The 12,393-nt window shown below is 39.9% G+C and overlaps 2 protein-coding genes across 2 annotated transcripts; both read left to right on the forward strand.

Annotated features, from left to right (window-relative positions):
- Positions 1–3,797: 3,797 nt before the first annotated feature.
- Positions 3,798–4,229, forward strand: atoh7 (atonal bHLH transcription factor 7). The gene has a single exon (XM_029450384.1). It carries the CDS (start codon positions 3,798–3,800, stop codon positions 4,227–4,229), a length of 432 nt encoding a protein of 143 aa, XP_029306244.1.
- Positions 4,230–6,945: 2,716 nt separating this feature from the next.
- On the forward strand, positions 6,946–11,842 carry pkd2l1 (polycystic kidney disease 2-like 1). Its single transcript, XM_029450191.1, is given in 16 exon segments — positions 6,946–7,219; positions 7,534–7,647; positions 8,527–8,654; positions 8,779–9,003; positions 9,005–9,033; positions 9,123–9,347; positions 9,434–9,662; positions 9,752–9,922; positions 10,015–10,196; positions 10,292–10,412; positions 10,498–10,596; positions 10,682–10,803; positions 10,885–11,002; positions 11,105–11,241; positions 11,347–11,458; positions 11,723–11,842. Coding segments are annotated over 16 exon segments (2,406 nt in total).
- The last annotated feature ends 551 nt before the right edge of the window (positions 11,843–12,393 follow it).

Below are 12,393 nucleotides of genomic sequence, written 5' to 3' on the forward strand. Positions count from 1 at the left end.
TGCAGTAAAAAATAAGCTCCTCCTTTAGCAGCTGCAACATTAAAGTGATGAAAACATTAATGCATCAATAATTTGTAATTCATTGTAATTCATTCAACGTATATTATTCTAAAATGGGCCGTTGTACAAAATAGTACTTTTACTTTTTGTACTATTGTACAAAAATATTTTGTATATTTTGATGCTAATACTTTAGTACTTAAGTAAACTTTTGAGTGCAGGACTTTTACTTGTAACAGAGTATTACTACACTGTGGTGTTTCTACTTTTACTGAAGTAAGAGATCTGAGTGCTTTGTCCACCCTCACTATGCTGTAATCACAGCCCTATTAGCTTAAACTGATGCCAACAAAAAGAAAATAGGATAGCTCAGAAGCCAATTAAGCATCGCTAATCAGACCAATTAGAGGGGAAGAGTTCAAATAGGCATAAAATTACATTCACCTCATCTCACCAGCTGCCATGCCTACTTGTTAACTGGGTGCTGTGTGTGTTGCTGGGTCGTGAATATCTGTAACTTTGATTGAGTTGGCTTTTGTTTTTGCTTTTTAAAATCCAATGTTTTGGATTTATTTTTCTTTATCTAATTTATTACACTCATAGCTCACTTATACTGAATATTGCCACGATATTTCAAATTCAGTTGTACATCTTCTAAGCGTACTCAACTTGATACCTGCAGTATCAGCACAATAACAGCAGTAATGTTTTAAGTTTGTTACAAAACCAGCAATGAGTTGAATAAACCACACATTGAACATCTGAAGTAGTGACACCCTTGTTTCTCTATGCTCATTAAGTATGATTTTATTCACACTGCTCTTTTGAATGAATCCTGTGATGATAATGAGATTTATCAAGTCAAAGCAACACACGCAGAGGGAATCCTTTTCTTACACTTTCTCCAGGACTAAAACATACGCTTTATGCCCTAATCTCCATTTCTCCATAAGGAGAGCTGGATTTATGAGGGGACACGTTTCTGTCCCAGTAGACGGGTCACTCCTCAATTGTGACATATGGCTTTTGACAGAGAGCATGACTCAGACAAGCCAATCATGTGAGGGGTTGTAGAAAGGGTGGAAGACACGTAAGGGCCGGGCCACGTCTGAGACGAGGCCCTCAGACAAGACAAGCAGCAGCTGGCAAACTACATCAATCTGTAATCAATGAACCAACTGGTAGATGGGATTATATGCCTAATTGCACAGCTAACCAGTCCATCCTAAAATGAGCAGACAGCATCAGTTTGTGTCCATGACCCAATACCAGAGACGGGCATTATTCTCGACAGTGATTAATCATTCATAACCTGCCTCTACACCCAAGCTTTGAGTTTGTCAGGGACAGGAGCTGACAAAGGATCACACCAGAAAATAAAAGCTCCTTTACTTAAGTAAAAGTACCAATACCCTGGTGTAAAAGTACTGCAATATAAATCCTTCTTTCATATTTGACGTAAATTATAAGCACAGAAGTATTAACAATTTAGTTAAGTTTCAAAAGTACTCACTTTTTACAGTACTAAATTGTCACATATCATTAATATTGATGCATTAATGTATAAACAGAATTTTTATTTTGTAGCTGGTCAAGATATAAATAATTTGAACTGTATATTGACGTGTATTTTATAATCAACACCGTAAAAAAATAAAAATAAATGGTAAAAACCGGCAGCCAGAATTTCACCATAATAAAAACATTGGAACTTTTTTCTAGCGTTTTGTTAAATTGATATTAGAACGGCTGATTCAAAAGTTAAGATTGGAGTTTGATTCCATATTTTACTGTATCAATTCAAGTTTTTACTATTGAAAGAAACACTGTTTCCACATAATTAAGATAAAACTGGCATACATATCATATTTAAAATATATTTATATAACTACAGCTGAGTAGAAGTATAAAGTAGTAGTAGTGGTAATTAAAATACTCAAAGTACTAAATGTTTTTACTAGTAGAACAAATGAATCAAATCCTATGCATCTTTTTCTCAGATAAACACAATTAAATGTGATCGAAAGCGCAACTGAGAGATCGTTATTAGAATTTAAAGAAAGTTAAACGCTAAGTTTGGTTAAAGTAGAGTGTTTTTTGTGTGTGGCTATGTGTGTTGACAGTCAACAGTGTGTGTGACGGAGGACCCTGCTCTGATCCATCCTCCTGAATTACAAAATGCAATGTTGGCAGATGGGAAGGACAGACAAATTATTCTGTCTGTCTCATTTTTCTCGGACCACCACACAGATCAATTATTTATTTCACATGTGGTCCCAAGTACAAAAGACACATTAATGCATCCCACATACTGTGATTCATTAAGACCGCAGCACTGACAAACACCCTAAAGTATAAATTCGTATTTCACCTGTTCACAAACTGCTCTCTAAATCTCAGCTGGTGCAGTAATCTGTGCACCATCTTGGTCCATATTGTTTGAGAGCCATAATCCCCTGATGTGCTGTTAAAGGCCCTCAGGTTACAGGCCACACTTCCATTTATAGTGCCTCGGGCTAATCTCAGATTATGGTTATTATCACGTGCAGACCAGTTGCATGAGAAGTGAAAGGCACTTCTTGGTGGCTTATGTCACTTTATAATACCTAATGGATTTATAGCCAAGGTGCTTCCAAAGATTTCATATCTAATTTATAAATAGATTAAATATTAAATTGTAATACCTACAGATTTACACACGGCAGCTAAATATAATAATGATGGAGTCACAATTTTATGAGTTTCCGTTAAGACTTCTTTTTAGATTTAGAAGCAGAAAACATTTGAACTTGTTAAGTATTGATGAATTAATTAATAAAAAGACTTCTTATTGTCTTTATTTTCTCTACTCAATTGTTTTTACTATCAAATATATAAACATTGAATGAATGCTATAACATCATATGTAAGCCCATTTAAATAATGTAATAAATAATAAAACATTTGTATTGTAAAATGAGGTGATATATGTTTTTATATACAATAAGTAACATTTTTAATCCCTTATTTGACAAAGTATAGTGAATTTTAAATGCAATACAAATGACACACATTTGAGCAACATTTGTGTAGTTTATTTAATAGCTGACAGTAATTATACAACATAACTTTTCAATATTCTGTTTAATTCAAAACCTAATTAAGAGTTAAATCCTTACCAGTTGATTGCCATATATATATATATATATATATATATATATATATATATATATATATATATATATATATATATATGTTACATAATTGGTGAGAATGCAAGTTTAACTGGGAAATATCCACAATCTTAGCCCTTTAACACTTTGCTTGCACCGTCAGCTGTGGTGAGTTGTGCTACCAGATGGTAGACTTTTGGTGTTTGTGACACATGGCTCTGAGTGAAGCCACGGCCAGATAGCCCAGCCCAAGATAATTGGAATTTCATTAAGGTTTTGTTTATGTGTGGGTGCACTGAGTGTGCGTATATATGCCTGTGCATGTGTGTGTGTGTGTGTGTGTGTGTTGAGAGTGGGTGTGAGTGTTTATGAGTCTGTATGGGTGTGTTTCTCTATATGCAATATTGAGGATGGAGGGAGGGAGGGGGGACTCCACCTGCTGCCACCTGTTCATCTGCTCCTTCTTATAAAAGCTGCTCCCTCACTGTCTCCAGGACCACAGACACCTTGGACTCTTCAGACTGTCCACTATCTGGAGTTACTCATATCTGACTCAAAGGACACACAGCTGTAACACTGAGGAGACCTCTGAGGAGCCCTGAAGCTGACACTGGAAACACCGCTTTGATTCTTAAACCAGAAATCATGAAGTCTCGGCGACCCAGCTGCACCGACTCTGGATCCGAGTCCTCAGAAGCAGACTCCCAGAGCCCGGAGAAATATGAGACTACCACGAGGCGAAGGATGGCCGCCAATGCCAGAGAGAGGAAGAGGATGGAGGGTTTGAACACAGCCTTCGACCGCTTACGTAAAGTGGTCCCCCAGTGGGGCGAAGACAAAAAACTGTCCAAGTATGAGACCCTGCAGATGGCCCTCAGCTACATCCTGGCTCTCAACCGGATCCTGACAGACGCCAGGAGACTCAACGCTCCTCACAGGCAGTGGCTGGACCTGCAGTTTGACTGCGTGCAGCCTGAGAACTACGCCTGCCTCATGAGGTACGACTCTCCCACTGAACAGGACTACATCCACTCGTCCTTCTCGTATCCGTTCGATGGCCATCAGGTCCACGCATAACCTGCTGCCAGTCGGTGGACAATCAGTCATGTTGTTGTGAGTGACAATGTGAATATGTCTCCTTCAATCCAGGAGTCAGTAAATACATTTGTATTGCATTATTTCCTTTTTCTGTTTATCTAGTTTTTGTATGACAATCAGAAAGACTTCTATTTCAGTTTTAAGTCTTTTTATTCATTTTTGCTAGGAAACCCGGCAATGTTGAGCATTTTGTTCAAAGTATAGCAATGACAGAAATGTAGTGTCATTATAATGACCTCTGGATTGTACTGAAGAAACAGGCAATGGTGCATCTTTTATCAGTTATTTTGATATGGCCCGAAAATGTTGTGCAATGTTCAATGTTCATTGTGGTCAATATGTAACTAATTTGTCAAAGTGTAATTACGTGTTTGTAGAGTTGAAAAATACATGCAGACCTCTATTTTGTTGAATTATAGTTTTTGAATAAAAAAATAAAACAAATATTTTGTATGAAAAAGCATTTGTCTTGTTCTCTTGTGTCTTCTAAGTTAATTATGATGGTGAAATACAGTACTTTTTATATTGCAACAGAACGATAGAACTGTATGCAATAATGTGCTTTATACTGTATCTACCATAGAATAAGAATCATCTTCTATTCCTATGGTACTGTACGTAATTACGTTACATGCTAAGTAAGCTAGTTTATACAATCTTAACTATACAAAGATGATTCCTTATTAACATCATTTCTGCATACTCAAAAATAATTATATTTGCAAAATATAACCCTGACATACTGAAAAATGTAATTCTCTTTACTGCATATGCATCATTTTCTAATTTCAATAAGAACTAACTGTTATTATAAGAGAGCTCTGGCATGTTTATCCCTCATAATCTCACTTTGTCTCCTTTGTGTGGTAATAAAACTTGAAACTAATGAAACAAGGGTGGTCAAGGAGAACAACTAATTTACAGCACGCCCTTTGTTTTGTGTGTGTCAAGTTCTCAGCAGGAGTAATGGCAGGTCATGTCTGCTGCACCGCCTCGCTCTGCACCCCGGGGAATAAATCATCCTTTTGTCCTGAGCTCCTGCGCTCCGAGATAAGACACTTCTACGTCAATGGAGAAACCGAAATCTAAACATTTAAAATAGACTCACGTTGGGGGGGCAATGTACATTTAACTCATAACTCATTTAACTATTCTATTTACAAATATTCTCTATAAAAAATAACACATTCTGGAGCTTTAAAGTATTATACTAACTCAATTCTGCTACAGGACAGCGTAATGTACGTAGAGATGCACCAGGACGCCATATGATCGCCCCATTGTTGGAGCCACACAGCTCCACGTTTAAATGGCAATCATCAGCCACTGAAAATTGATTATTATTAATTTGAAAAAGTTTGAATGGTGGCACAAGCCACAGCAGATTAAGGAAGCCTGTGTGCCAGGTCCTGCCCCGGCTTCAGAGGGGGAGCAGAAATGAAACTCCATTGTGTGGTAATGGCCGTGTGTAATCGCTCTGTTCACGGCCACTGAAGCATGAACGGCCATAGCTGGACCCAAACTCTATCTGCATTAAGTATAGGACTACAGAAGTGCACTAACTGTACTGTCCAACTGCTACACTATACGCACCTTATTAGCCTGCAGTTCATTTGGGTTGTAATATTTGGAATTGCGTTTGTTTTTAAATCATCTCATGTTCCAGTCAGTTTAGTTTAATGCCTCTAACCTGCACAAAAAACACAAATACAAATAAATGTGTAGATAGATGTCATACAAATGATAGAAAATATTAATTAAATATTAAGAATATAATATTTAATCTGCTTAACACATTTCTGGTATAAGCCAAGAACACCTAAATGCACGCGTGGTAAGTGTTGCAGGGCGCTTGTTGTTTTACAGAAGAGACTTGGCTGATGGACGAGGTGCCGAACGCTGATACAGATGGTCATGATGATTCATACGCCACCACGAATGTTTGCATACTTAATAAACGCTTTCTGACAGTTGGCGTGTTGAAAATGAATAGATGGCAGAGTCAAAAGTGCGTAATGGTAACGAGGCGGTGACACTGCAATTACGCTCCTCATTAATTCCGCCACAAGCCGCAAACAGTTGGTGACAGAAAATATAATCGACGTGCAATTAATTGATTTCCTCAATAGGAGCCCGTTATTGGAGCAGTTGTTAATCAATAGTGACAACAATGTGCTCAGCATGGAAGTAATCGAGAGGGCAAAACAAATTAAAATGTCTTTAGGCTGGTGAATTATTCAGCCTTCCTCTTTTATTTTATTTGGTGGTATGTGCTATTATAAAGAACTACAGAATGAAGTTACTTCCAGCTCTTCACTGCCAGTTTGAAGGAGAGTTGTTATTATATTTGGTGTTCTGGTGCATTGCCTATTGCTAACAGGAAAACTATTGTGTATCACATTCGGGTTAATGTGTTTGGGTTAACCTTACTGAGGTGTCCATGCAAAACATACACAAGTACGTCAATGCTGTGTGAGTACAACACCGACCACTTCATGACCCCAACAGGTTTTAACTGGGTCTCAATCTCAATACTGCAAAAGCTCCAGCAGAAGACCAACAGCTCCTCCCTCAGCAAAGCTTATGTCATCCTCTCCTTATAAAAATCTCTCCGGCAGGTGTTTAGAAGCTTCACTTTCCTCTCTGATCCAAACACCAGCAGTCCACTGACGGAGGCACACAGGTGTCAAACAGCATGAAGTGCCTGAACAACCGGGCCGAAAGCCACCTGACCGGGCAGGTGGAGTTGGACAGCGTGAGCAACGGAGCCTGGGTGAACCAGGGCTACTGTGGCTCCCCACCGCCTCTGCCTCGAGCTGTCAGCACCATCTATAACCCGCAGCCCCTCTTCCAGGGCTCCATGGACAGCATGTACAAACTGGACACCCCCAGCCCGTTCCCAGAGGAACCAGCATCCACTGACCAAATCCTGGTGAAGAAACAACGAGGCTGCTGCTCTTTTATCAAAGGTGGGAACCCAGCACACAGTATTTCTGCTATAACTGACATCTGTACGACTAGATTAATGAGTATGGATAGCTCCTAGACAGAATATTGACAACAACTCTCTTGAGACTTTCTTTGGTTCTGGTTCTGTCTGTAAAATCAACTGATGTGATAACATTTCTGAGGACCATCTTCTGGCTAATCTTAGTCTTTAATGGAACATCAGCTACTTTATTTCAACCCAGGATCGAAGTTGATAGATCCTCTGCGGGAAAGGTCTTGACTCTTTAAATCATTTAGTATCATAATGACATAAAACCCTGTAACTTGTCTGCAGGCTTGTGGGGCACAACTTTGACCGAAAACACCTCAAACAACAGAGAACTGTTTGTCCGCACCACGCTACGGGAGCTACTGGTCTATCTGGTGTTCCTGGTGGATATATGCCTCTGTAAGTATTCTACGATCTTGATGCACTTGTGATATGAATGTCTATTCCTGGCACTTCTGATAGCCTAACAATCATGTTCAGTACCCAGGCCAGTACAGTGTTTGCATTCATTCTTAGCGCTTCTCCTACACGCAGTATTATATCACCACGTAAAGTTATAAAACTTGATTTAAGATTAACTTTACACCTACATTCCCAGATTTATTATATACGTTTTGAATTGATGTAAAAGCATTACTTCCAAATACTGTTGTTTGCTTTTATATGTGTCCTTCTGGTCCACAATGTGACAGAGGGGATCAATCAAATGTCTCTCAAACACTAAATGCATCACAGTGTATTTCATATGAAGTGAATTATGAATCAGCAATGCTTTTTGATCACTTGTTGAAGTGCTCACCGCTTGGCACGGTGTTACTGTATAGGGCACTTTGGACTGTTGATTTACCATCAAAAGCTTCCCTGCATTAATGCCCACCACAAATGCCCTCCCCATCCCTCTGCCTGAAAGCCTTTGTCCAGCTGAGCATTAGGAGTGAAAGGGACACGGGTACTGCTCCGTTGCCTTTTAGCGATAAGAGCATTTGGCCTCGTCCATTGTTGCTTTGTCTGGGCTAGATTTACATTGTTTGAAGAGGCTATTTCCATGAGGCCGGCGTGCTCTCTCTTCAAACAAATGATGGCCTGTAATCTGGATCCATTTGACCGCAGTCACATAAACACAGCCAAACAACAAGTCTTCAATGGGGCCTTGCGTGTCAGCTTCTGAGTTGTCTTATCTTGGACTGTTGAATGGAGCAACATTTAGAGCTGAGCCTGAGCAAAGCCAGATAGGAACCATCGACTGGACGTTAACAATGTGATTACGTTGTCTTTCAGTGACATACGGTATGACCAGCTCGAGTACCTATTACTACACTAAAGCCATGACGGACCTGTTTGTGAATACAGCCGGTGAAAGTGGGGTTAGGTTTCAGTCCATTAGCACCATGGGCGACTTCTGGACTGTGAGTTTTCCTCCATATTAATTTCCTCCATGTTCACCACAGTGAGAAATCAGTGAGAAATGAGAATATGACATTTCTTCTGTGTGCAATTCAAACTGCGTCCACTCTCTCTTCCTATGAGCAGTATTCCCAGGGCCCTTTGCTGGACGGCCTCTACTGGACTAAATGGTACAATAACAAGTCCCTGGACAGCGGAGACCAGTCCTTCATCTACTATGAGAACATGCTGCTGGGAGTCCCCAGGATGAGGCAGATCAAGATCATGAACAACTCCTGCAAGGTCCACAAAGACTTCATAGATGAGATCACGGGATGTTTTGATGTTTACAATGACAAGAAGGAGGATGAGCTTGAACTTCGGTCTCATCAATGGCACTGCGTGAGCCGCTTGCTACTTTCCTTACAGTGTTACTTTGGGTATGCAGTTAGATTGGAGAACTACAATAAATGTGTCTTCTCCCTATACAGGTGGACCTACCACACAGAGAAAGAAGTCAAAGGTTCCTCTCACTGGGGCTTGCTGACCACATACAGTGGAGCGGGATACTACCAAGACCTGAGTCGCACCAAAGAAGAGAGCGCCAACATACTGAATGAACTAGTGGACAACCTGTGGTTGGATCGAGGAAGCAGAGCGGCCTTCGTCGACTTCTCCACTTACAACGCAAACATCAACATGTTCTGCGTCATCAGGTAAAGACCATCATTGACAATACCAACTTTACACATTGGTTGGTACCCATGCATTGGTTGATGCATGTTTTGTCCGCTTCTTTCAGGTTGTTGGTTGAATTCCCAGCGACAGGTGGAGCGATCCCTTCTTACCAGATAAGAACAGTCAAACTAATTCGCTACATCAATAACTGGGATTTCTTCATCCTCGGTTGCGAGATGGTCTTCTGTTTATTCATCTTCTACTACGTTGTAGAGGAGATTATTGAGCTTCGAATACACAAGTTCACCTATTTCAAAAGCATCTGGAACATACTGGATATTGTTGTCATAATGGTAAGAAAATGCCAATCTTATTTGTTTCATACATTTCCTTTTCTCTGATTGTGCTTCGCCTCAAATAATCAAGTTATTTTCCTTCCCAGCTCGCCATCGTTGCCATTATATTCAATATTTTCCGAACAGTCAAAGTGGACAACTTGCTTGGCAAACTGCTGGAACAACCCGGTATCTACGCTGATTTTGAATTTCTGGCCTTCTGGCAAACACAGTACAACAACATGAATGCAGTGAACTTGTTCTTTGCCTGGATTAAGGTAAAGTACTAACATCTTTCACTTCAACACATTACTTTAGAAAATGATCTACTGTCATTCCAAAGACTGTGTGTTTACTAATCGTCCTTTAGGTTTTCAAGTACATCAGTTTTAACAAGACCATGACTCAGCTGTCCTCCACACTCGGTCGATGTGCTAAGGATATCTTGGGCTTCGCCATCATGTTCTTCATCGTGTTCTTCGCCTATGCGCAACTTGGATATTTGCTCTTTGGCACAGAGGTTGACTCTTTCAGCACCTTCGTCAAGTGCATGTAAGACTTGTCCAAAACAGCGGCTCAGCGGGAAATATTTCAATACAACTATTGAGCATGAATGAATAAATTCTTCTATTTGTTTCACTATGCAGCTTCACACAGTTCAGGATTATTCTTGGAGACTTTGATTACAATGCCATCGACCGGGCAAACAGAGTTCTTGGGCCAATCTACTTTGTCACCTATGTGTTCTTTGTGTTCTTTGTTCTACTGGTGAGTTATTCTCCTACCTAAGATCTTAGATCTTAAAAGAATAAAGATGACATTCTCATTTTCTCTTGATGTATCTGTCCCTCAGAACATGTTTCTGGCCATCATAAATGACACATACTCTGAGGTTAAGGAGGAGCTCTCATCTCAAAAAGATGAGCTACAGTTTACTGACATCATCAAACAGGTATCCGATCCATGTAGGATAAATACATCTATTGATAAAGTGTTGCCAGAGATACAAACAAAATGGTTTTCTCCATGTATTTCAGAGTTATATGAAGACTTTTACGAAGTTGAAACTTAAAAAGGAGAAAATATCTGATGTTCAGAAGGCGCTACGATCTGGATCTGGAGAAATTGAATTCAAGGACTTCAGAGAAACTCTGAAAGAGTAAGTGACAAAATATGAAAAAGAGGAGCATGTGTTACTTTAGTGTCGAATGTGACCCTCACCGCTCTGATGATCTCGCAGGCTGGGACATGCTGATCATGAAATTTCTGCAGCCTTCTCCCGGTTTGACCATGACGGGAACCAAATTCTAGACGAAGACGAACAAGAGAGGATGAAAATCGAGCTGGAGGAAAAGAGGGTTTGTGTGATAGTTAGTTTGTTTCTTATTTATCTTGACAATGCAATAAAAGCCACGTTTGTAAGAAGGAATTCATGATGGTGTTCCCCATTCTTCTATCAGGATGCTCTTTGCACTGAACTCAACAATCTTGGAATGAATTACCAGAAAGAACTTCTGGAGAAGCCGACTGTGACATCCAATGAGCTGAAGAACCACTCGAATCATACGAATCAAGTGGATCAGGAACAGTTTCTAAGGTGGAAGGAGTTTTTACATCTAACCTATGAAATGTCTTGAATTGTCTTGTCCTCAAACAATGGACGTTAACCAAAAACTGAATTACCTTCCTCTCCCCATGAAAGACTGGGTAGACAGGTTCTCCAGCTCGAAAGCTCCGTGGCAGGCATCACATCCAGGATTGAGTTGATTATGGAGAAACTGGGATTACAAGAGAAAACTAAAGGGAACGAAACGGTAAGGGAACGGACTGTGAGCAATGATGATGCGTGTATGGAAGCTTTTCTTAAACCTTGTATGCATCAAATGCTTTACCTTTACAAATATTAGGGATTATCAGTTCATGGAGTACACTGGAAAGTATATTGAAGCTAAGAAACAACTGTGTTGTTGGTAATGCCAAAGGGGCTGTAACAAAATACAAGGAAAATGTCTAATATTGTGTACTTAAGAAAATTATATTTGACTTTCTGAGTTTAATTGTCGATTACCCCTATCCAGAGTGATGACACTGCCTCAGATAGGAGCGTCCTGGTTTGTGTGGACAGAGGGACGAAGGCTAAGATGTCATCCAGGAGGCTGGCAGTTCCCAATAACTCCGCATTCGACAGTAAGATGTGATTCGACAGCTGAGAAACAGAAACGTGGGTTCACTGGAAGTCAGACGACACGTGAGGATGAACGGGTCACACGCCAACAACGTTTTGTGCATCACAACTTTGCAATGTTTAAAGTCTGTCTTTTAGGATCTTACTTCCCAGAGATCCCAACAGCGCTTGTGAGTTTTCCCGTGAATGTCGCCACAGATCCAATTGGAATACTGTTAATGCAGAGGCTTTCACCCGTGGCCCATAGACTCAATCACCATTTTACCTCATTCGGTGACTTAACAGATATTTATTTAGATGAACATCTTCACAATTATTACTTTAAATGAAAGGATTCTTGGTTGGGCGTTCAGATCAATGATAAACTACCGATAGTATGACGTTCCAATATTAAACACTCTGCTACAGCTGCTCTTACATTACAGCCACTCCTTTCATGGAAATATGTAAATACTGTATAAATATGCTTTTGAAATTCCCTGCTTACTAGGCGACTGCACTAGAGCTAATATAATAAACTGGTTCAAGTTTAAGCTCAGATATGTAGAAGACTACAATGTATGT

Source organism: Cottoperca gobio, chromosome 15 (genome assembly GCF_900634415.1).
Source record: "Cottoperca gobio chromosome 15, fCotGob3.1, whole genome shotgun sequence".
In the NCBI taxonomy this organism is placed as follows: Eukaryota; Metazoa; Chordata; class Actinopteri; order Perciformes; family Bovichtidae; genus Cottoperca; species Cottoperca gobio.

Bases quoted from the DNA above. Each gene is read 5' to 3' on its own strand.
- atoh7 (XM_029450384.1), top strand. From the start codon at position 3,798: ATGAAGTCTCGGCGACCCAGCTGCACCGACTCTGGATCCGAGTCCTCA.